Source organism: Netta rufina (genome assembly GCF_964035555.1).
Source record: "Netta rufina genome assembly, chromosome: 11".
In the NCBI taxonomy this organism is placed as follows: Eukaryota; Metazoa; Chordata; class Aves; order Anseriformes; family Anatidae; genus Netta; species Netta rufina.
Genome location: NC_140134.1, coordinates 2,297,288 through 2,320,494, shown reverse-complemented (window position 1 = coordinate 2,320,494; position 23,207 = coordinate 2,297,288). Strand labels below are relative to the sequence as shown.

The window sequence follows — 23,207 nt, the reverse complement described above, 5'->3', positions numbered from 1 at the left end:
AGCCCCGGGAGCTGCGCTCCGGCGACGCCATGGCGCGTTGCCTGGCAACCGCCCCGGCTTGCTGCGAGATGGCGCCCGGCCCCCTCCCGCCAAGCTCCGCACCGCGCGCGTGCGCAGTGCAGAATCCCCGCCCCCTCCGCAAACCGCACACGAGCCATTGGCCGACTGCTTAGCCAATCGGCGCGCCGTCCTCCTTCCCGCCTCCTTCCGCGCCTGCTTTCGAACGGGCGGGACGGGAGCTCTGCGGCGCAGCCCAACTCTACTGGGGGCGGGAGCGCGTGCCCGTCATCCCGCCTCCTTCCCGCGCAGCCCGGCGGTGATTGGCCCTCTCGCCTGTCAGTCGAGGCGGCGGGCGCAGGGTCGGTTGTCACACGGAAAAGCGGCGGTGCCGGCGGAGGCTGCGGCTGCGGGGCCCGGCGGGTATCGGCGGCGGGGCCGCGCTGAGGGCACGGGCTTGAGGCTGCCGCCGCCCCGCGCTGCTCCCGGTGCCGTGAGGAGGGCGCTGCCGGCGAGTCCCCGGGCGGCCGAGGCTCGTCGTCACGCAGCTCGGTGGGGAGCCGGCCCGGCGGCTGTGTGCTCACAGCTCCGTGCGGGGCGGGGCGGGGCAGGGCGGGAAGGGGCCGTGGTCGTCACCGCAGGGCTTCTGTAGCGCAGCGTCAGGGCACCGAGCGAGGCACCGCGCCGCACGCGGTTTGGGGTCGTTTCATGGCGTCACCTAGGAGGTGCTCAGAAACGAAAAATACCCCTCTCACCTAGAAACAAAAAGCCACTCAAGCGAGCCACGCAGATAACTTGCAGTGTTTGTGCCAAAAATATTTGTGTTTGGATCCTTAATTTAGGAGGGGAGTGTGGTACTTTTCAGTATATAACTTTTTCCTCCCTACTTTTTTTACTCGTGTATGATATTGTTTTGTCTTGTGATAGGCTTTGCTGGATACCCAAAGACACTGCTAGACCACGATGTCCCTTGACTTTGATAGTGGAGCTCTACAAACTCAACATGATGATGAAGACTATGACCAAGAGGACTACGCAAGAGAACAAGAGGTTTCAAAAAAAAGTTTATGTGATGGTTTTCATAACGAGCCGTTTTGGTTTAGATTTATATTCTCTTTGATATGAGCAAAATACAGGGTACAGACTTTTGCAAAAGGGGCATATAAAGTATGAGATAACGAGATGGTGCATCTTAAGCAATGGCATATGTGGAGACTGGAAGGCTGTAATCTGTTGCTGAGGCAGTAGATAGAGCGCTAAAAGGTGCAGTTGTTCTACTTTTTCTGGTCTCTTTTTTTTTTTTTTCCACAGATTTTATGCTTACTGTAATTACTTATGAAAGAAAAGTGTTGCTCTCTGTGAAAATCTACTTAGCCCAGAAAAAAACGAGTAACCACTTTTATAAGCTACTGATTATAAATTAGATCCTCCAATACCTAGAAAAATATATTCTTTTTTTTTATTTAGTGGAAATATTTTAGGTGTTTCTATTCTGTTTGTTTCATAAAGGAAATTAGCAAAAATATGCATTTGATATGAATGTGAAGTGGTTTTGTATGGGTTGGTAAACCATGTTCACATGAGGTAGCTTCCCTGAGATGGTGTCCCGTTCTTTAGCATAGGTAATGTAAAGACAAATTCACAAAAACATGTACAAGAACAATAGATGCATGACTTCTAAAGATGTTACTGCAAACATGGTAGAGAACCTTACTTCAGACCCAAAACTTTCTACTCTGATAAAGAATATTGTTCAGGGAGTTGAGAGAAGCAGCTCTCCTACAAGGAAATGCTGGGAGCAGAGTCTGTTCAGCCTGGAGAGGAGAAAGTTTGGGGGTGATCTTATTGTACATAAATATCTGAAGGGAAGGTGTAAAGAAGACATAGCTGCGCTCTTAGTGCTGCCCAGAGATAGAACAAGAGGCAATGAGCACAAACTGAAACATAGGAGTTTCTAAGAGTAAGGAAACACTTTTTTACACATGTATTTCTCTCAGTAAGAGCAGGTTTTGAATGTCTAGTACCTCTTACCCGGCGTAAAGGGAGGAGATATCTCAGCATGATCACTAACAGATTATCCTAGGACACATCTCTCTGGTAGCCTCTCCCTTAACTGTTCTGGGTGTGATTCTTTTTGTCACAGGACTTTGCCAGAAAAATTTCTAGGTTGGTAACTGTAGTCTCTTAAGCATTGTGTGGTGCAAATCTCTGTGAATTCCAGTGTTGTCAAAGAATGATGTCCTTTTCAATGGAGGAAGAAAGTCAGGGTTTTGTGCAAGTGGCCTCTTTCATCTGTGTATGCCTGTCTTTTCATGAAGTCGTATATGATCTTTTGAAATGCATATGGTTTGTTCTGCTTCAGCTGCAACAACTCTTGACAGACCTTCCCCATGATATGCTGGAGGACAGTGGAGACCAGCTCTCCAGCTATTCAGACAGTAGCACTCATGAGAGTGAGGAGCAGTAAGTCCCTTTGTACTTGATTTTTGTTATTCTTAAGTTGTGCTTTTAAGAGCAGAACCAAGTCTCAGCTGATGGGGTAAATGAGAGCACTGCACGTAAAAGGAGTGCTGTAGTGCAGTATGGCAGGGGCTCTTTGAGAAATAAAGTAGATGCCATTTACTTTAATGAAGTAGTTTTTTGTTTGTTTGTTTTGCTTCATTGAGGTTGTGAGTACCCTAGGTAAGTGTCTTGTCTTTCTCTAGGTCAGTTGAGCCTCAGAAGCCTGATGGACGGTGGAATGATCATCCATTGGTCGTTGATCCTCAAAATGTAAGTTTGTCTAAGCAGAGATGTAATGAGTAGGAACTGCTTGTTAGTAGTAACACACTAAATATTCTCTAAATTCACTAGAGGAGTTCTTCTTGTGTTGGTGGCTTACTTTGCTATTTATCTGAAGTATTTTGACCTTGAGGGCTGGTAACTCCACAAAGAAAAATCTGAGTTTTCAGAGAGCAAATTCTAAACCTCTTATCCATTTATAGAATTATGAGGAAGGACAAAATCTGTATCCTGAAAAATATCTGTGTGACCAGCAAGATGATCATGCTGAAAAACATGCCAAGAATTGGAATGGCCTACATAATGAAGAGAAAAAATGTTTATATGATGCTAAAGAAGATTACTGTAACCAGAACATTCAAGAGGATCCAGATAATGTCTTTCTTGGTAGAGATGGATTTAATGGTCCAAGGTGCTACCAACAGAACAATTTGTATCATCTTCCTGAAAACTTTAGACCATATACAAATGGCCATATACCAGAGTTTAACTGTCAACAAAGTAAAATAATAAACTTCCCAGATGCTTCAAAGGAACATCTTAAGGTATTTCAGAATCTTACGTATTTTTCTGTCCTTGTGAAAATTTTCATAGGTCTTTAGCTGCTGGTAAGTAATATTTCCAAATGTTTTCAGTCTGTTATTACCAGGTAGAACAGCAATGGGAGGCTTCTGTGATCAGTTTTGTGTATGAAAACAAGAAAGCATTAGATATCTAGATTTTTGCATGTGTGTGTTATTTATTTCTTGCTCTTTTAGGCTAGCTAAAAGTCCATGAGGTAGAATGAATGTGATGCACATAAACGTGTGATGACTTTGAAGTTGATGCCTCACCAATCTGCTAAAGCAGAAACCTTCATTGAAATTTCCATCTCAGTTAAATGATGTGTGCTGAATTTCCTTTCTGTAAAGCAGAAAGGAAAAATATTTTAATTGATGGAAAACTACAGTTGTAGCTTTCATTTATTTGTTCTTATATATTGTCAAAACAGCAGTTTGTTGCATCTGAAGTTGTTAGTGGCCAGTCAGTGGAAACTTACAAAGTGACATATAAACCATACCAAAATGGAGTTCACCAAAAAATTCCAGTAACCCCAGAAGGAATGAGAAGAAATGAAATGTTTGAAGATTTGCAGAATGAATTCTTGGGCAATGATGAAAGTAAGTGCTTCTTATTTAGACTTGAAATAAGATTGTGTGAAAAGTCCATTGGAAATCATCAACAGAAAACCTATTGGTTTCAGTAAGTTTTAGAGAACAGTTAACAGTATTTTGAGATATGTGTGTATATATGATCTTTTATTTTGTTCTGAACTTATATTGGGATAGCCTATTTTTATTTGATTTTTTTCTCTTTATTTAGAAATCAGCTTTTCTTTGGGGTATTTGAATTTCAGACTACTTAAATGTAGTATTGACTGGTGAGACTGAACAACAAGAACAAAAAAACCCCAACACATTTTATCCTTCTGATGGCTTGATCTCAAGTTGTGCTGGTGCTCTATGTCTCGATAATACTGGAAAATAATAAGGTGTTGTACTGGATGAGTCATGCGCTGATCGATGCCAGATTGAGGCTTTTCTGTTAAGTCCACTTAAAATGACAGAACTGCTTTGCTCGTTGGCCATCTTGAAAATTTACAGTTGCCACTAAACTGGGCCTGAATTCACGTCATGCAAATATTTCTCTGGGTTTGTTATTATTGATGGCTGGAGAATTGAGGTGCTAACAATGAAATTCAAACCTAACAGAGCAATTCAGGTGATGTGAATCAAACATGGATAAAACATCATATACTGCTGTGGATTAATATTGAATTTGGCACTATGTGGAAGAAATGCCTTGGGGCAGTAATTACTTACGAGCCAACCAAGTTGTGACCATTGACTGTGCTGACTTGTCAGAATACTGTATTTGAAATTTGGCAGATTCTTCAGAGAATATTCAGATTCTTCAGCTTCAAGCTCTAAATAAAGCAAGAGAAAGACAACTGGAAGAATTTAATGAAAAGCTAGAAAAGAGTGCGCAGCAGATTAGGTATCTGAGTCATCAGCTTTCAATTGTCAAAGGTAAAATATTATACTGATCTCTGATTTTTAGATTTTATCCATATCTAGCAACTTTTTTATAGCAAACTTATTTATAATATCTAGCAACTATGATTTATGTAGTGTCTCTGCAAGTATCGATCATGTTTACAAGCTCAACTCAGGATTATGGAGATCTAACCCTCTCTCACAACACTATTTTAAAGAAAATTCCCTTCATTAGTGCTTGGCTGCATAACTGTCTGAACTTACAATGCGTTGTTTCTCAAGACTACCATTGTATTTCAGGGTTCCCATGTGTTTGGCATCAGAAATGCTCAGAAAAATGAGAAGTTTTCAAAAGTAGTGTGCTTAAAGTACAAACAACAAAGAACAGGAGAAATGTGCCTTCCAAAGTGATCAGAGCTGTAGTGGAGATTAGTGGTTGTCTTGTTTTCTTACAGAAACATGCTAAGAACTTACAGAATTAAGAATGTAATTTTTAGAGTGTTGGAGAGAGAAGACTTTGTCAACCACTTTGTCTTGACTGTTTCTGTGGGGGAATTACTTTATTTCTCCCTTAAGAAGTGTTAAGGGATGATGATAGTTCTGAGTGCTAACAGGATGGTTTCCACCTGACTTCTGAGGGTACAACATAGAGTGCTTCCAGCTGTCAGAGGAAGAAAGTGTTTGCCAGATGGAGACTAACTGAACTTCTTTGTTCTGAATTCTGCTTGTTACCTGTAGTGTCAGATGGAGGGCTCACAGAATAGTTCTGTAGAGCTAGGGTACTGAACAGCCACATTCCGTGTTGTGGCTGCGCTTCTCATGCAATTACTATGTTTCTCTCTTCAGATGAAAAGGATGGTTTGGCTGTTAGCCTTCATGAATCTCAAAAACTCTATCAGAATGGAAAAGAACGGGAAGTGCATCTTGAAGGTCAAATAAAGGCACTTGAAACTCAAATTCAGACTCTTACTGCCAAGGAAGAGCAGGTACTATAAATATTTTTAAACTGTTTATTGTAGAAGATCTATACAGGATATTTGTAGTGCATTTGCATTAAATACATATATAATTGCTGATCTCACAGCACGCTGTTCATAATCCTTGCAGAAGCATGAATATATGGTGAATGAATGGAATGTATTGGTGGAAAAATAACTTGTATTAAAATCTAGGCAATATCTGAGGATTTTCAGCAACTCTTGCATGAAAAACTGATTTGACATACAGAATATTGGAGCAAAAGTAAAATAAATGTAATTGGGAGCTACTCTAATACTCTTCCTACAGATAGTGAAGCAATCCAAAGTGGCAGAGGTAGCCATGGAAAGCATGCAGAAGCAGCTGCTAGAACTTCAGCGGTCAGATGCCCTTCAACGAGCCAGAGAACAGCATGATGCTATTATTTCAGCACTCAAGCAGAAGCATGAAAATCAAGTATTGTCCTTAGAGCAGAACCTTGATGCTACAAAATCTGCACTCCGAGAGCAGGTGAGAAATTATTATAGGATGCTGAGTGCTTTGCGGCAGAAGCTGCAGAACTCCACATCTCCAAAACCGCACTTCTTGGCCTATAATCCAAACATCTCCTTATGGAAGGTGTTTGCTGAATGGGAAGAAGATTCTGTGTAAGTCTCAATATTATGAAGCCTGTGTGGTATGTGTTTGTAAACATTTCCAGGCAGTTGTAATTTGAAACTGTTAGTAGCAGATGCAGAAGAGGCTCTGTTTTACTGGGGGAAGCAAGAATTCAGTCTCTTAGTGTCCCTCTTGAGCTTTCATTCTGTGAGCAATCTTTTCTTAAATTGACTACCTAGGAATCTATCCGGGAAAGAAAAGAATTAACCTTGTGTCACATAGTTATACAACTTACTCTACCTCTTATGTCATAAGAGTCCATCATGCTATTTAATATATTCAAACAATGTACTGTGAGCAGACCTTGATAAATTGTCATCTTCTTTCCCATGAAAGAAGGCCTTTCTTTCCCCTTAGGACTGATATTTTTTTCCAATGTCTTTTATGTGTTACCTCTTTTTTTTTCTGTATCTGGAGCTGTCCTGGATTGGTAGATGTTTAACATGAATAAAAATAATATTTTTTCCTAGAAAGAACTCTGCAAAAATCTAGGAGAGCATGTTAACCAACTGGAGAAAATACTTGAAGAAACCAAATGTGAAAAAACTGAAATAATAAATAGATTGACAAGAAGTCTAGAAGAAAGTCAAAAGCAGTGTGCAAACTTACTGCAAACAGGTCAGCCTTGTACTCATACCTTATCTTTTCTTGCAGATACGACTCAAATTTTCTGAAGTATGAAACTGCAAATCTGCGTTCCTATTGAAATGGAATCAACAACTTAAATACAGCAGTAGCAGAATTAAAGCTCCTAATTTTGAGAAGTTTCAGTATAAACAGACAAAGTGGTTTTCAACAGATAAGTCTTTGAGAAGCAAAGATTTGCTGTTTTCTTGTACAGTAAAAGAACAACCCTGAATTGCCATTCAAAATTCAAATCTGAGAGATTTTAATTTGAAAATAATTGTTTTTGTAGTTGGAGGCTGGTTCTTGAGAATTTCTATTAGTAGCAATAGTGTGTGGGATTTTTTGCTGATTTTGTGTGTGACTTGTGCCTACCTTTAGACACTGAAGTCTTCTAATAATTAGGTATGTCCTTTCTTAGGATCCAAACATCTTAAGTAAATAAAATGTCTTTCTTAATGGATTACCACAGAATCATAGAGTATCCTGAGTTGGAAGGGACCCACAAGGATCACTGAGCCCAACTCCTGGCTCCACACAGGACCACCCAAAAAAGAAATCCTATGTCTGAAAGTACTGTCCAAATATTTAATAAACTCCAGCATGTTCTGCTTGAGAACTGTGTTAGTCTAGAAGAAAAGTCTCTAGAGAGAGCCTGGTAGTGAGGATGGAGGGGAAAAAACATATTAGATCTGTACTATGTAGCATAAGTAATACATATGATAATTGGCCAGTCACCATGACTTTTCTCCATGCTATGTTTATCAAATGCCTTAGACCAATAATAAATTTGCAAGCTCATAAAGCTAAACTCCTTGCCTGTGGAGGAGGTGAAAGAGGCCTGTTTTCTAAGATGGTCCTGTTTTTGCTAACTTCTGGCACAGCAAATATTTGGCAAATCTTGTTCCTGATGTCATTAATTTTAAAGTGACTATAAAATTTTTGAAAAAAACAGTCACCATAGTTCCCAAAGTTTAAAACAAATTGCTATTTAAATTGGAGAACTGTAGTAATGCAAGTTCACCTGTTTGATATAGTGAGAGGTATTCTTGCCTTTGTTCTTTGTGTTTTGTATTAGCAAGCTCAGGGAAAGAGAAAGAGTAACACTTATTACCAGAGTCAACATGGCTATTTTTAACAGTGATCTTTTTTCAGATTGCATGATCTTTCTTGCAAGTTTTTGATTTACCTTTTCTCTCCTTTTTTTTTTTTTTTTTTTTTCCCCCCCTTGCAATAGGCTCAATACAGGAGACAAATCAGTTACGGTTTCAGTTGCAACAAGCTCAGTCTGCACATATGATGAGCAATAAAATGAACAAGGCTTTGCAGGTTAATTTATTTTATAAAATATCTAATGTTTAGTTTGATTTTAATTTGGTTTGGATTTTAAAGGGAAGGGCATTATAGCTAACAGGTTGGTGGTTGAAATTCTTACTCATTTGTTGGGGAAGCTAGCACTCCCTACTACTACTTTATCTTCCAGTATTGTGTCTGGAACTTTATTTTTTATTTTTGTAATTAAAACCATGGTGGGGGAGTATAACAGCACAAATCATATCATACATCTGTCTAACTTGCTTCTGAAAAAAGAATGTAAATTCAGTGCCCTGATATAGGGGGCCTATAAGGATGTTTGGAGGTATTATCTTCTGAAACTTACCTTTTGCCAACAAGAGGGAATGCTAAGGAGTCCTCTAAAATATCAATGCAAATCTGTTTTTCCAGTTCAGCTCAGGTATTTGACATCTCTAAACCTATCATCTTGAAGTAATGAATCCTAGTAGGTGCTAGAGTAATACATGTAAGCTTAATAGTCTTAATGTTTACTTGTAGTTTCTTTGAGTATTATTTTTTCTGTCTCTTACTTTAAGGAAGAATTAATGGAACTGAAAGAAGAAATAACTTTGTATGAATCTGCTGCCAAATTTGGAGTATTCTTGAATGATGCAGATGGAGAGCAGCATACAAACCTCAGTGATTCCTATGTAGATTTGGGAATTAAAAAAATCACCCAGAAAAACTCAGGGTTCTGCAGGTATTAAATGATTCTTACTGAAAGAAAAATCTAAAATCCCCAAGAAATTATACAAGTAACGTGAAATTCTGTGTTTTTGGTACTGTTAGTTGTTCTTCTGCTAGCACTACCTTTCAGGTAAGTGTGTTTTGTCTTTTAAATGCTGATCTGGTTATGTCTTCCCTAACAGTATAATACAGACCAGAGGCATGGATGAAGAACTCTCTAAAGATGAAATTATTGTAAAATTAAAAGCTGAATTGGAACGCTTATTGAGCAGTAATAAAATGAAGAGAAACCAGATTACTCAATTACAAAATGATCTTAAGGATTGCCAGAAGACATTAGAGGAACTCAAACAGTTGTTGAAAGCAGAAAAAGCATCAAAAGAGTCAGAGGTTTGTTCTTTTTACATGTTTTTAAGTCCTTGTAAAGATGTACTGGGTTTTAGCAAGCCAAATCATTTAAACTTACTATGAAAACAGGTCAAAGAATTTAATGAGAGTTATGGTCACAGCAATTAAGCAAATCTGTCTTTGATCTTAAGGAAAATAGTCATTTTCATGATTACTTCTTTTGTATCTTTGAAAAAGAAACGAATTGAATAGCAGAACTTCAGCAGAATATATCTTATTAGGTCAGTTCTGATATGATGGATTACTTGCTTGGTAACACTTAATAACCACTTTGCTTTTCGAGAAGAACTTTATTTCACTGGAGAAAGTAGGTTTTCTTTATCTCAAAAGACTTGTAAATTCTGTGAGAAAGCTGATGGTATCGTTGATGAGACATTAAATAGATTGCCTTCTCATTGCATTCACTCTGTAATTTGATCAGTCGTATTCTGGGCTGCATAAAAAGTGTGGCTAGCAGGTCCCAGGAGGTGATTCTTCCCCTCTGTTCCACTACTGTATGAAGTACTGCATCCAGCTTTGGGGCCCGCAGCATGAGAAAGATGCAAACCTGTTAGAATGGGCCACAAAAATGCTCAGAGGGCTGGAGCACTTCTCCTATGAAGAAGGGCTGAGAAAGCTGGCGATTCCTAGCCCAGAGCAGAGAAGGCTCCAGGGAAGCCTTACTGGAGCCTTCCAAATATGTAAAAGGGAGCTCATAAGAAAGATAGAGAGACTTTTTACAAGGGTATGTAGTGATAAGACAAGGGGTAACTGTTTTGAATTGGAAAGAGGGTCGATTGAGGTTAGATGTAATGAAGAAATTCTCTGTTTATGAAGGTGTAGAGGTACGGGAACAGCTTGCCCCAGAAAGTTGTGGATGTCTCATCCTTGCAAGTCATAGAATCATAGAATATCCTGAGTTGGAAGGGACCCACAAGGATCATGAAATCCAACTCTGAACAAGTCCATCCCAAAATCAAACTATATGTCTGAGAGTGCTGTGATTTGAGCAGCCTGGTCTAATGGAAGATGTCCCTGCTTGTGGCAGCGGGTTGGACTAGATGATTTTAAAGGTCCCTTCTAATGCAAACCATTCTGTGATCCGTGAAAAATCACTGATACTATGCCTCTCTTGACTGCTTAATTAACTTCCAACTATATGATTGGATTTATAATTTCTGCTTTTGTAATCTGTACATTGTGACCGGGATGTGGGACAGGAATATAGTATGTATGCTTCATAAGCATACTCTCTTGATCGGATAGTAACACTTGTTAAACTCAATGTTGAGTACATGCTTTTTAAAAAATTTGTACTGCTCTTTCTCAAGGATAACAGTGATATTGCAGTGATGCACTGCAATAATTTACTTCGGGCTTTTTGTTTTTTAGTTTCTATAAGTAAAATATTCAACATATTCAACAGCTGTAACTGTTTTTAAAGTATCGGTTTTCATAGCATATAAATCTTGAAAGTTATCATAAATTATTATTTTCTTTTTATTTGTAGGCAGTGAAGAATATAAATGATCCTTTGGTGGCCAATCTGTTAGTTCCTGATAATCTTAAAGAAGAAGTTCGGAGACTCAGAAAGGAAAATGAAACTTTGCTGCAAGAAGTTCAGGTGAGACAAAAATGTTGTGTATTTCATTTAAATAAAAAAAAAGTGCCAAAGCCTGCATTATAAAAGGTTCCTTAAAACTGGCCTGTTACTTGACTTCTCTTTGTCCAGAAACATACTTTGACTATTGAAGAACTGAAAGAAAATGAGGAAAAACTGAAAAACTCAAACCAGGATCTCTGCTGTCAGATGAGAAAGATGGTTCAAGATTTTGATGAGGATAAGCAAGAAGCGCTTGACAGGTAGGTCTGTTAACTCTGTCTTGTTTTTTTTTGTGATATTTTTATCCTGCATGTGTGTACCAGCTGTTTGTGTGGAGGGGTCTGCACTGGAAATCTATTTTCTTAAAGAAGAAACCTTTCTTCTGCTTTCTTAAAGAAGAGCAGAACTCCATTTACAAGGGGGACTAAAGAGTGTTTTCCTTTCCTTTCCTGGAACTGTAGGTGTGAAAGAACTTATCAGCGACATCATGAGGATATGAAAGCCCAGTTTGAGAAAGAGTTGACCGAGAAGTATGCTGCAGAAAAACAGCAGCTTCTACGAAGTCACGAAGAGAGGGTCTCGCAGCTGAAGTAAGGCTTTTCTTTCCCCTCTTCTTTATTGTCATTGTTCCCGAAGCATTCCCACTCCTGTCTGGCCCTTGGTGATAGTTAAACTTCTTATAAAACAGACTGAGTGTCCTGTGAGTGTAAAGACTGTTTGCTAATGAGTAATCTGTGCTGTGAAGGGCTACCATAGAGGAGCTGAACAGAGAGATGACTGCGGTGAAGGAATGTTACATAGCAGTCTGTGGTGAGAAGGACACCTTGGAAGCTACTTTAAGGCAGAAATTTGAGCAAGAGCAGCAGCTGAAAGAAGAGAAGGTACTACTGGACATACCTACACACCACTCTCAGTTCATCCTGTTTTAAAAATGTAATGTGCAGGAGTGGCTTGAACTTTGTTTGGAGCGGAGCCTTGGAAGAGATGCAGCCATATCAGCAAGATAAGCAGTGTGACCTATTGGTTGTTAAGTTAGCCTACTGCTGTGTTGTGTGGTTTAACATACAGTGGCAGTAACCCTTTCCAGTGGCAATGCCTTTTCCCGCAGGTGTCCTTCTTATAAAGTGGACTCCTGGACACCATTCAGCCAGCAGCGTGAGCTACTGCAATCTCGAGCTTGTTTCCAAAAGACCTTAGTGACAGTGCAAGTTTTCTTCTCTGTGTAGAAACGTGATGTGCAAATGCTGTGGGTTTTTCTTTCTTTGTAAGTAATAGCGAATGGAGTCTGCAGCATTGGTTAAGAGTGTTGCTTTCCTGAAGCTATGAGTGCAGAATGACTGAAGGGAGGCCAGCTGTCTTGCTTGTCCAGCATAGCAAAGAGATGCAGCTGAAGAAGTGCTGAAAGATGCAGATGCTAGATAAGAGAATATTGCTTTAGAGCAATAGCCTGTAGTAACCTCTGATCTTGTGCCTTACTATACCTCTTTCTGAGAGCTGCCAGATCTCCTGTCCTAGGGGTTGTTGCTAAAGTCAGGCTCTAGAGAGTGTATAGTGCATCTCATGCATTCTCATTGCCTTGTACCAGAGCAATTTGGCAATTTGCTATATGTTGGAGAATGCTTCATCTGTGGTGTGTTTTTATTATTTATTGCCTTTTTTTTTTTTTTTTGGCCAAGCTCAAGAAACATCTTCTAGAAGAAAAAGAAGAGTCTCTTAGCCTTCTGAGAAGCAAGCTTGAAGAGAAATACAGTGATTCTATGAGAGCAGCAAAGCAGCAGTGGCTGAAAGAAAAAGGAGAGCAGGTTGAAAAGGAGGTTGCGTTAGCCAAAGCCCACTGGGAGAAGGAAGAAAAAAAGGTGTGGAGCTTTTACCTGGGGATTTCAAATGAACCAAATGAAGCAACCAATTTATTTTGAGAAGGAGGACTTGTATGTATGTACGCTAGACTTACTCATTGTGCTTCTGCCATTTGAGGTGGGTGTTAAGGGTCTGCTGTTTCAGGTGCTTCTGATGAAGTCAGTAGGTATGATGTATGCTTTGCAGAATTAGACCTTGTAAAGCAGCACGCAGACCATAATCACAACTATAACATGCTGGAGTTTTCCACACTAATTGGGTGATGAATGTTTATGCTTTGTATTCTGTTTGATTTGGTTATCCTGAGAAAGTGCTTTTTTGTCTCCTTCCCCACAGAATAAAGCTGGGAGGAGGAAGAAAAATCATCTCCTTTACCAAACAGATAGTGGGAAGTGTGTATTTGGAGGGCACAGGGGAGTGGGAGAGCGTGATGGGACCCACTGACTAAGAAGCACCACAAAGCGTTAGGTTTTGATGCTTTTCAGATTTTTCAGAAATATAGAGACATGGCTTGGAAGAACCTCGGTGCTCTCAGAGCATGGTTTTGGTGTTCCACTGTCAGGGAAGCTTACTAGTGTAAGCTGACTGTTGCTTGTTAAATGCCAGTGTAGGTGTGTTTATATTTGAATAATGGGCAGATTGTCTTAAAAATATGTTTTGTTTTCTTTGTTTTTTTCCTTAGATTATAGAACAAGTCATTGGAGAGATAGAAGGAAAATGGCAAAATAAGCTGGAAGAAGTGAGAAGAACTGTAGCTGACTGCAATGATTGTGGCAGTCAAACTGACAGAGTGACAGTAGTGGATGATGCTTCATTTAAAGAGTTAGCAAGGATCATTGCAGATCAGAAGCTGCAGATCAAGAAGGTTCTGAAAGAAAATATGTCCTCTGAAGAGCCCTTAAGAGAACTTGAAATAGAATTGGAAAATAAATACTGTAAACACCTTGCCATCCAGGTAACAAAAAAATAATAATTAAATTTGCCTGGATCCTTTGTAACTGCCATGCACAACTTTCACTGCTGTGTGCAAGTAATAATAAAAACGTTCCTGGAGTGGTGACTGAAGCAGGCTCTTTACCCGCTTACAGGTAGAGGAAGCTTTAACCCAAGCTCATGACAAGTGGCTGCAAGTATTAAGAGACCTCAGAGAGTACAAAGTAAATCTGAAGACAGAACAAGAAAAGTGTGAAAAGGAACACAAAGGGACTGCAGCAAAGCAGGTAGCTGAAAACACTTTCACATGGGTGATGATATTCAGCTATTCCTTTACTTGAGGTACACTTAATAATTTACTCAGTTATGCTTTGATATGAATGCTGTGCTTGTTGATTGGGTCTGTTTTATGTGTTGATCAGTTAGCCCTGATTCTCTCAGCTGCCGAAGAGAAGTGGAAGAAAGAACACGAGAATACAGAGAGATCTGGAGCAAGAATGAAAGAACTGGAGGAAAAGGTGGTTTCTCTCAGGAAGGAGCTGGAGCTAAAGAAAGAAGAAATGCCTGTGGCTATCAAAGCAGAACTAGCCAGAGCCCGTGCTCAGTGGAACAAAGAAAAGCAAGAAGAAATCTTGCAGATACAAGAGCAGAATGAGAGAGACTATCGTTTGTTCTTGGATGACCACAGAAACAAGATTAAAGAGGTACTTGCCACTGCAAAGGAGGATCTTGCAAAGCAGAAGAACAATCTCTCCGCTCAGAAAGAGGCGGAAATTAAGATGATACTGGACAAGAAGCAGCGGGAGTGGGAAGCTCAGGAAACAAAGAGACTTCAGGATGAGCTCAGTCGTTGTGAGGAGAAGATTCTGATTGAGCTTGAGCACTTATTGCAAGAAGTCCATGAAGAGCTAGTTGAGTGCGCAGCTAGTAAGTGTTCCTGGGAGGACAGGTGTTCTGATGCTCCTGATCAATTAAATAATCAGTGCAAAGGCAAACTGAAGGCATGCTTACAGAAGGCCTACAGAAGAACAGTTCACACAATTCTGGAAAAGGACAAGCGAGAATGGAAAGAGGTAATTTTTCTGTAAGTGAGAAGTGCCACCCAGAAGAGGGTTTTGAGAAGTCAGATGACTTGTACCTACGTTTACTGGTAGGAAGAGTCCCTTAGACCTGTGAGGGAGGGCTAAGGCATGGCTAGCAAGTGAAAAGGAAGAGGCTAAGCATATCTGTTAACACTCTCAATGTTTGAAGAAGAGGAATAGTAGGTTAGGAGCATTCCTTTTTAGTACTGAGACAGATAAATTAAGGAGGTGCACGTGCCATCTTAAGTCTGGGAGCCTGTTCAAAACTCATGTCCTGATCTGAGCTGCTGTCTTCAGTTCTTCTGCAGGGCTAAAGCATCAAGGATGCAATTATTTGGTCTACTGGTCTCCTTTGGATTGCTTGCTTTTATTCCTGTTAAGTTAAAGCAATTAAGCAGTATGCTGTAGCACACCTTTAGTTCTTCTTTGTGTGGCTCTGTGCTGGGTTTTCAAAGAGTGTTTTTCAATTGCAGAAACATGGAGAGCTACTGAGTAATGTCAGTAAAAATGCATACCCTAGCATGCCCCGAGGCACAGGAGAAACTGGAGACCTGGTGACACCTCCTTTGTATGGCATTGGTCAGCAAGCAGAAACGCAAAGAAAGCTGAGAAGATGTCTGCCCCTGCAGAGGACTGGAACAGATGGAGGTATTGGGCTTGTTTTCGCTCTGGCAGACTATGCCATCCAACTAAGCGTGTTAGTAGCAGTCTTGGCTGGTGAGCCACTGGCTGGTAGAGGGAATGGTAGCTGTTCTGACTAACATTATAGATGGAGGAATGCGACTACCTTTGGTGTGTGACAGTTCTGTAAGCAAGCAGGTGTTGAGCCTGCTGAGCAGGGTATGGTCTAGATGCTGTTTTGAAATGAGTAAGTACTCAGCAAGAGCTTTGAAGACCAAATCGTACTTCTTGATGCTGCTGCTGTTAGACAAGACAGGGAATTCTGCTGTCATGTCAAGGACATGGTTGTATTGGGAATGGTACTTCACCTGGCCTGGTAGTTTTTCCATGTGTTTTGATGAAGAGTTTAGTTGAGGAAATGTGACTCCCCTGGGCAATGCTTCTCCCTTTCACCTTCTCCTGTTCCCTCCTCTTTTGTAATCTGTGCATGGTTGAGCGTTGTAGCTGTTCCCAAAGCTGTCACATGTGCTACGGCTAAGCCAGAGAGTGTGTAGCTGTGGCAAAACTTCATGGGAGGCATGCAAATCTCTCTTGGGCTTTCTGCTTAGCTTGAGTTCTTGTGCAACCAAAAAGCATAGAGTGAGAAAGCCCGAGAGCCTTTGGCTTTATGCCTGTAATGTGGCTTGAAATTCCTTCAACACCAAAATAACAAACCATCTATTAAACACCAAACAATGCAAGCAGTGCAGCCCTTCTGTCTCTTGAGCTCCCTGTCCTGGCTATGGAAAGCAGCCGTTGCTCTCCTGGAAGAGGCCCAGTCTTTGTGAGTTTCTTAACTTAAGTCAGCCGCATGTGAGTCTTCCCAGCTGGGAGAGTTTCCTCCAGCTGACTCCAGAAGCCCCTGTTTGGATGTTGGTTTGGAAAATAAATAAATAAGTGAACAGTTGAGAATTCAGCCTAGGAGTCTCCTGCTGCTGCCTGTTTGGAGACCTCTGTGAAGACTCAGATGATCATGGACAGGAGTTTGCTGAGACTGCGAGGGCTCAGTGACTCGATCGGTGCTGCCACCCCATTCTGTAATGGGGTTCCAGCCTCATGTGTTTATTTTAATTAGCCGAAGACAGTGCGTGCATGCTTTCTCATCAAAAGGAGATTGCAGTAGAGCTCTGGAAGTAGCCGGGTTGGGTTAGATTCATTTTGGGCACGTTTAGGAATTGCTGTTGAAGATCAGCACGGTGCAAAGGTTCGCACTGGGAGTCAGCTAAGGGAAGTTCAGAACGGCTTGGCAATGCTGGCTGTGTGCTGAGGGCCAGTGACAATTAGTCTGAGATGATTTTTGTATTGAGGCTTTACTAAAATGTGTGATGTTTGATTTCTGCATGGTAGTTACTGCCACAGCTGAATGTTGTCTGGTGAAGCTTTGTGACCTGGAGCTCTTCTACCAGAGGCAGCAGTTTTTGTGATGTCTGATGTTGAACTTGACTGGAGTGTAGGCAAGTACAGTGTTTTATGGTTTGTTACTTGCTTTTTTAGGAAACGAGAAGTTTCTTGAAGCTCTGACTGCCGAAAACTGTGAGGTGAAGGCTAAACTGAGAGACCTGGGAACACCGCCAAGGTCTTTAAAAAAAGATCTTTTTAGAAGATTTAATAGCTGATGTTCACCAGGTCTAAGCTACTTTTTGAATGCTGTGTGACTTGTATGCTTTTCAGGTCACTGTCAGATGGAGGTGTCTCAAAACCCTGTACGTCCTGCTGCTCTGTGAAAGGGCTGGAAGAAATGCGTGCTCTGTACATTACAACTGTGAGCAAGATTAAGAGTAAGTCCTGGAGTCTTACTTAACTAAAATGGTAGGAGAGCAAAATAACTCCCTCAGTTGCCTCCTTGTCCTTGAGCCAGCTTGCACAGGAGTCTGACAGCCAAGTCACCTAAGAACTACTGTCTGCTTTCTTGTTGGAGTGAATGTAAGAAATGAAGTTGTTGGCATGATGCTGGGCAAGCTTCATTTTGAGGGGCAAAGCCTCGTTATGCCTTCATTTCTTTGCACTACATTATGTCTTGTTAAATGGTAAAGGCAATTTGGAGTGCTGATCTTTTTTCTCTCGCAAAGCAGCTGCCAGCCCAGCAACTTGTTGTGAGGGGGCATCTGCTTTTCTCTGGTTCTGTGTCCTGCTTTCTGGCCCTTCTGGCTTAGTCAGCAGGCATCTGGCTGAGGAGAGGGTTCAAGTGCAGCCCCAAGCCTTACTGGAGGACAATGGGTCCCTGAGTGCCAGCTGTACCTCTGTGGAAGAATACCTGGTGCTGGATATGCCAGCCAACATTCTTCTCTGGTCCCTGCCCCTTCTGCTGGCGAAATTGTGCTGAAGATGCAGAGCGAGCCAATTTAATTTCTGTGTCTGATATTTGGTACTGGTTGGCTTTGGGTCTTCCAGTGGCATAGAGCCAATCAATGGCAGTAGGTGCAGAGACTTGGGAAGAAGGTTGGCAGGTAAATGTGGGCCATTGCTGCCTTGCTCCAAGTGTGCTCGAAAATCCTTCTGTTTGCTTTTTGTTCTCCTCCCCATCCCAGTTAAAACTAGCGCTAATCAAGTATGTTTGTGTAGGTGATATGCTTAATTATATCCGTGGAAGTAAGGAGAGGGCTGCTGCTATGATTAGAGCAGAGGTTTTAAGAGAGCGCCAAGAGACGGCACGGAAAATGCGGAAATACTATTTGACATGTCTTCAGCAACTTCTTACTGATAACGGAAACTATGAAAGGTAAGCTCAAGCATGCTTGGAAATTTATATTTGAAAGAGCTACGTAAATTTTAGCTTAGCATTGTTTGTCTGCTGGCAGTTCAGGCTGTGTTGGAGCAACAGTGGTGCAGCCTGAAGTGCTGCCAGTCTGATAAGGCTGTCACGGGGTCACTGCCGAGCTTGATGCCTGAGTATTGCTGAGCAGTCAGACATTGTCTTCTCAGTGTTTGTTGGCTCTTGCTAGCAATACTTTCAAGTACAATCTGAAAGGAATTGTTTTTTAATTTTTTCTCATGTTCTGTGGTTCTTGTCAGAGCTGAGAAGAAAATAATGAATGCTGCCATCAAGCTTGTTACAATGGCTAAAGGGCTTGAAACCCCTCTTCGACACACGTCCCAGTGCAAAACTACCCACTCAGGTTAGTTGTGTTTTATAGCTGTTTTCTTCTTAGCAATACAGATTTAATGGATGCAGTAATGAAAAGGCAGGCGTATGGTGATGTACTAGTTCTTGATAAGTTCTGAACAGATATGTAAATATACGCTGCTCATTCTGACAGTGCTAATATTGACAAATTTTTATTTAAAAAGGCATACAAACAAATAACCCCCTGCCCTTTTCTTCTTCCAGTGTTAACATTTCCTTCTATTAATCTGTTTCCTTCCCTGGCCTTGTAGCTTTGCTGCTAAATTCTGATCTGCCAACCGGAGGAGAGTACTCAAAAAGTGATGGCCTATCTCAAAGTCGGCTAAACTACATGGAAAGCAAATCTTGTGGCGAAAGTATTACTGAAAAAGTTAATGATAGAGTTGTTCATAAGTGTGTTCCACGTGACTTGAGACAGCAATTTGATGCAACGCAGACTGAAACACAACATATGCTTCCTGAAACAGATGCTTCAAATATTCAGAATGGGAATAATACCAAAAATCTGGTTGACTTTACTAGAGATCATCTGTTAGAATTCTATCCAAATGAAGATGGAAGAAGAGAAAAATACAGCCCTATCATAAATGTGAATAAACCACTCCTGTGTGCAACTAGTAATTTGGGACATCAGAATGCCTCTCCATCTGCCTTTTGTGTCAAGTTAGATAATATGCATGCACTCAGCCTTACAGATGGCCTTGGTGTCTCAGAGCCATCTCATCAAGTGCTGAAGAATCAAAATGAAAGATTAGTTTTGAAAGAAGATGAATGTATACCACTGTGTGGAAACTGGAAAACTACAACTGGAAGAACAAAAAACTCAGATTTTCACAAAATCCCTAGAAGGGATGAAAGTAGCTGCAGTGAATGGAATTCTGTGAATGGAAGTCAGTGTCTGGGTAGTAGTAATATGCCTGTGGTGCATCCTGAACAAAAACCCAATGCAAACATCCAGGCAAAGTTTGTATCCTGTGAAGAATCTTTTTCCACTGCCGATGAAAGTGTTGGTGGTACTTGGAGAGAACTCACCACTGGCCATGTCAAGAATCTCAAAGTGAAAAACAGTAGTAAGTTTTACAGTAGAGGCCAGATGAAAACAAATCCAGAGTGTACTTCATTCCTCAGATCTGACAAATCAAACTCTGCTGTCACACAGCTCAGTGCGTTGCCAAACTCAAATGCACAAAAATGCTGCGAGAAAGACTTGGAAAAGAATGTCATGGGATCCCCAGTCTCTTCAGTAAGATAGTGGTTTTGATTTTTTTTTTTTTTTAACTTGAACCAATAACAATGATTCCTCATTTGAAGGAAAAAATATATATGTAAGTGTGAGGAGAGGGGAAAAAAACTGTTTCGTGATCAATGTTACAGAATTTGTGTTGCATGAACTAATTCTATGTAATTGCTTGAAATACAAATGCAGACTTCTGTTTACTCTTGGAATAACACTTTCACAGCTGTTTATAGTGTATTATGTATGTTTATTAAATAGAATTTATTTTTTATATTAAGTGTGCAGTGTTTATTTAAAACAAAGCTACTTTAACTTGTGGTAAACTTTTTAAATGCTTGTGAAAATTCCTTCAGAGCTCAATGAGAAATGTTTGAAACAAGTTTTTCAATTGAGCTGAATGAAATTGAAATGAAATTTCTATTTCATTTTAGAGAACCCCCCCTTATTTCCTCTGTATGTGTCTTCATAATAAAAGTGTAAATACTTACCTTAATTATTAAAACAAATCAACCATCAAGTCAACTATCATGTAATCTTCTCTTGGATACAACAAAAACAAAGCTTCTACTGGATGAAAGAAAGTATAGGTTAAATTAACCACAAGCAGGTGTTTCTTAAATAGCTATCACTTTAAACTGAAAATGTAGTAATTTTTCTTTTGATGGTTTCAAAACTTCCCTTTAAAAGCCTGTTCATAGTTGAAAGAAATATATGTTTTAGATGTTTCGCCTGTGTCTAATACTATTTTAATATTTTTCTTGGAGTGGGATTTCATTTCTAGGGATACAGTAATGAAAACAAACATTTTTCTGCTTTCTTTATTGACTCCATCTGTGTTGCGTGTGCAAGGTGTGGTTAATGCTTGTTGCAATTAATTAGATGATTATGGCTCAGCAACTCATATTGCTGGTAATAAAAAAACACAGACAAAAAAACAAAAACACAAAACAACATCCTGCTATTTTGGCCTGTTATGCTTGTGTGTTATTAGAAGAAACAAAACCAAGGTTAAATATTCTCCTCTATGGTACATAAGCATTTTATGTGCGACAACACTCATCTCTTACAAGGCTGGTCTGTCGCAGTCAAACAGCAACACTTAATCAGAGAATCTCCTCAGTGTTTAAGAGGAAAACAGAACAAGACTGAGGAGAGATCATATGGAGAAAAACGTATTTAACTTCCTTTACCAAACTGCCTTGCCTATTTATATTTCAGGCCAGCTGGCAAGGCAGAATGTGTTACAGCTCTTGGTCTTCAAGACTGGTTTGTGTCTGGAGACTGAGGTGATCAAGTGAGAAAGCTCTGCATTTCTTGGTGGCCTTTAATGTTGCCCATAAATGCAACCCCACTTCCTCTTTAGTGAAGGTTTGGGGTTTGTCATTGTCAGTGGAAGCAAAACAAGGCCACGAGAGACTGCTCGTGCCTAAAGAAACACGAGCAGTGGTTAAGTTCAAGGGCCTTATTCCTAGCTCTAAACTGAGGAAATAGCTGTGGCCTTGTGTGCAGGGGAAAGCTTTTGCTGGTTGTCCTCTAATCCCTGAGTGGAGGCTTCTTTTTCCAACGTGGAGTGGCTTTTCTGGTTTGCTCAAGCATTTTCCTGAGTAAGGAAAAGAGATGTATTTATTGCTGTTTGAGGTGCTTGAACAGGTGCTTGAACCAACTGATCAGACAGACTCATTCCTTGGCCTTGTCCAGAAACCTTTGCCGGGTGAAGAAAGCTTACAGAAGAAACCATGCAGCCATCCTGTCGGACATCACCGATGGCTCAGATAGAGCAGCTGAGGCCCCCAGATCTCTCAAGTGTGTACAGAGCACACTTTTCCATGTAATCTTTCATTCCGGACAGGTTCTGTAGCTTCTCTGTAGCTGCTCTGCAGTGCTGGGTCCTCCACCTGGGATGGGGCAACCCTGGCTTTATGTACAGACTGGGTGACGAGACACTGGAGAGCAGCCCCGCAGAGAGGGATCTGGGGGTTGTGGTTGGCAGCAAGTTGAATATGAGCCAGCAGTGTGCCCTGGCAGCCAGGAGGGTCAACCACATCCTGGGGTGCATCAAGCACGGCATCGCTTGTTGGTCGAGGGAGGTGATTGTCCCGCTCTACTCTGCGCTGGTGCAGCCTCACCTTGAGGACTGTGTGCAGTTCTGGGCACCACAAGTACAAGGACATTGACCTGTTGGAGAGTGTCCAGAGGAGGGTGACAAAGATGGTGAAGAGCCTAGACGGGAAGACACATGAGCAGCGTCTGAGGTCACTTGGCCCGTTCAGCCTGGAAAAGAGGAGGCTGAGGGGAGACCTCATTGCAGTCTACAACTTCCTCGCGAGGCGGAGTGGAGAGGCAGGTGACCTGTTCTCCTTAATCACCAGTGATAGGACCCGAGGGAATGGTGTCAAGCTGAGGCAGGGGAGGTTTAGGCTGGACATCAGGAATACGTTCTTCACCGAGAGGGTGATCACACACTGGAACAGGCTCCCCAGTGAAGTAGTCACTGCACCAAGCCTGTCTGAATTTAAGAAGCGATGGGACTCTTACTTAGTCACATGGTCTAAACTTTTGGGTAGACCTGTGCGGTACCAGGAGTTGGACTTGATGATCCTTATGGGTCCCTTCCAACTTGGGATATTCTATGATTCCATGATTCTGTGCTCCGAAATGTGCCGAGCTTTGTGCCTATACATGAACTGCTCTTAAAATTTTTCTGGAATGTAACCTTTTACGGCACGTTTTCCTTCATATGTTTTCCTTCTGTTGTGTTGCTCAGCGTTCTTTGTAAGTGTAACTTTATTTTGTTGTTTCTCTGTAGCTTTTAAAAAACTTGCTGGGTTTGCACTCCCTTTCTCTCCTGTGGGACAGGTAGAAGATGTTAAACAGACAGGTGAAGGAGGGAGGAGGGGTGGAGTCTTTCCAATCCCACCTAGTAAAAGGGATAATATTTAAATCTAGACACTTGCTGTTTTATTTGTATCACAACACAGTACCAGACAACATCAGTGACCAGTGCTTCAATGCATGTGAGAATGTGAATGTAGATTGCAAAAAACAGTTAAATCCTTGCTCACCTAATATTTATTGTGTGTCTGTGGAGAGCTCTGAAGTTGCAGAGGGAATTTCAAAATGAAAATCATCTCCAGATGCCTGATGGGAAGATCCATACCCAAATTTTGTCAGTCTTTCTCTGGTGAGTTAAGTTTTAGCTACTTAGCCCAAGAATCAACAACTTGGTCAA

At 41.0% G+C, this 23,207-nt stretch overlaps 1 protein-coding gene across 1 annotated transcript; it reads left to right on the top strand.

Annotated features, from left to right (window-relative positions):
• The first annotated feature begins 393 nt into the window (after positions 1-393).
• On the top strand, positions 394-20,161 carry CEP152 (centrosomal protein 152). The gene is made up of 27 exons (XM_084293070.1): positions 394-549; positions 925-1,047; positions 2,360-2,460; positions 2,703-2,769; positions 2,982-3,323; positions 3,770-3,938; positions 4,707-4,847; positions 5,661-5,800; positions 6,102-6,302; positions 6,920-7,067; positions 8,311-8,402; positions 8,945-9,108; positions 9,278-9,485; positions 10,993-11,106; positions 11,215-11,345; positions 11,547-11,675; positions 11,831-11,966; positions 12,762-12,941; positions 13,625-13,897; positions 14,031-14,162; positions 14,298-14,948; positions 15,431-15,605; positions 17,112-17,193; positions 17,289-17,395; positions 18,180-18,336; positions 18,630-18,733; positions 18,993-20,161. The coding sequence occupies exons 2-27, from the start codon at positions 961-963 to the stop codon at positions 19,991-19,993; spliced, it is 5,232 nt and encodes a 1,743-aa protein (XP_084149196.1). The 5' UTR covers positions 394-549; positions 925-960; the 3' UTR covers positions 19,994-20,161.
• The last annotated feature ends 3,046 nt before the right edge of the window (positions 20,162-23,207 follow it).

What these genes read in the sequence shown, in the direction of transcription:
- CEP152 (XM_084293070.1), top strand. Translation starts at nt 961, where the DNA reads ATGTCCCTTGACTTTGATAGTGGAGCTCTACAAACTCAACATGATGAT. An exon ending in ACTACGCAAGAGAACAAGAG is followed by an intron (nt 1,048 to 2,359) that starts GTTTCAAAAAAA and finishes GTTCTGCTTCAG; the next exon opens with CTGCAACAACTCTTGACAGA. An exon ending in AAGCAAGAAGCGCTTGACAG is followed by an intron (nt 11,346 to 11,546) that starts GTAGGTCTGTTA and finishes CTGGAACTGTAG; the next exon opens with GTGTGAAAGAACTTATCAGC.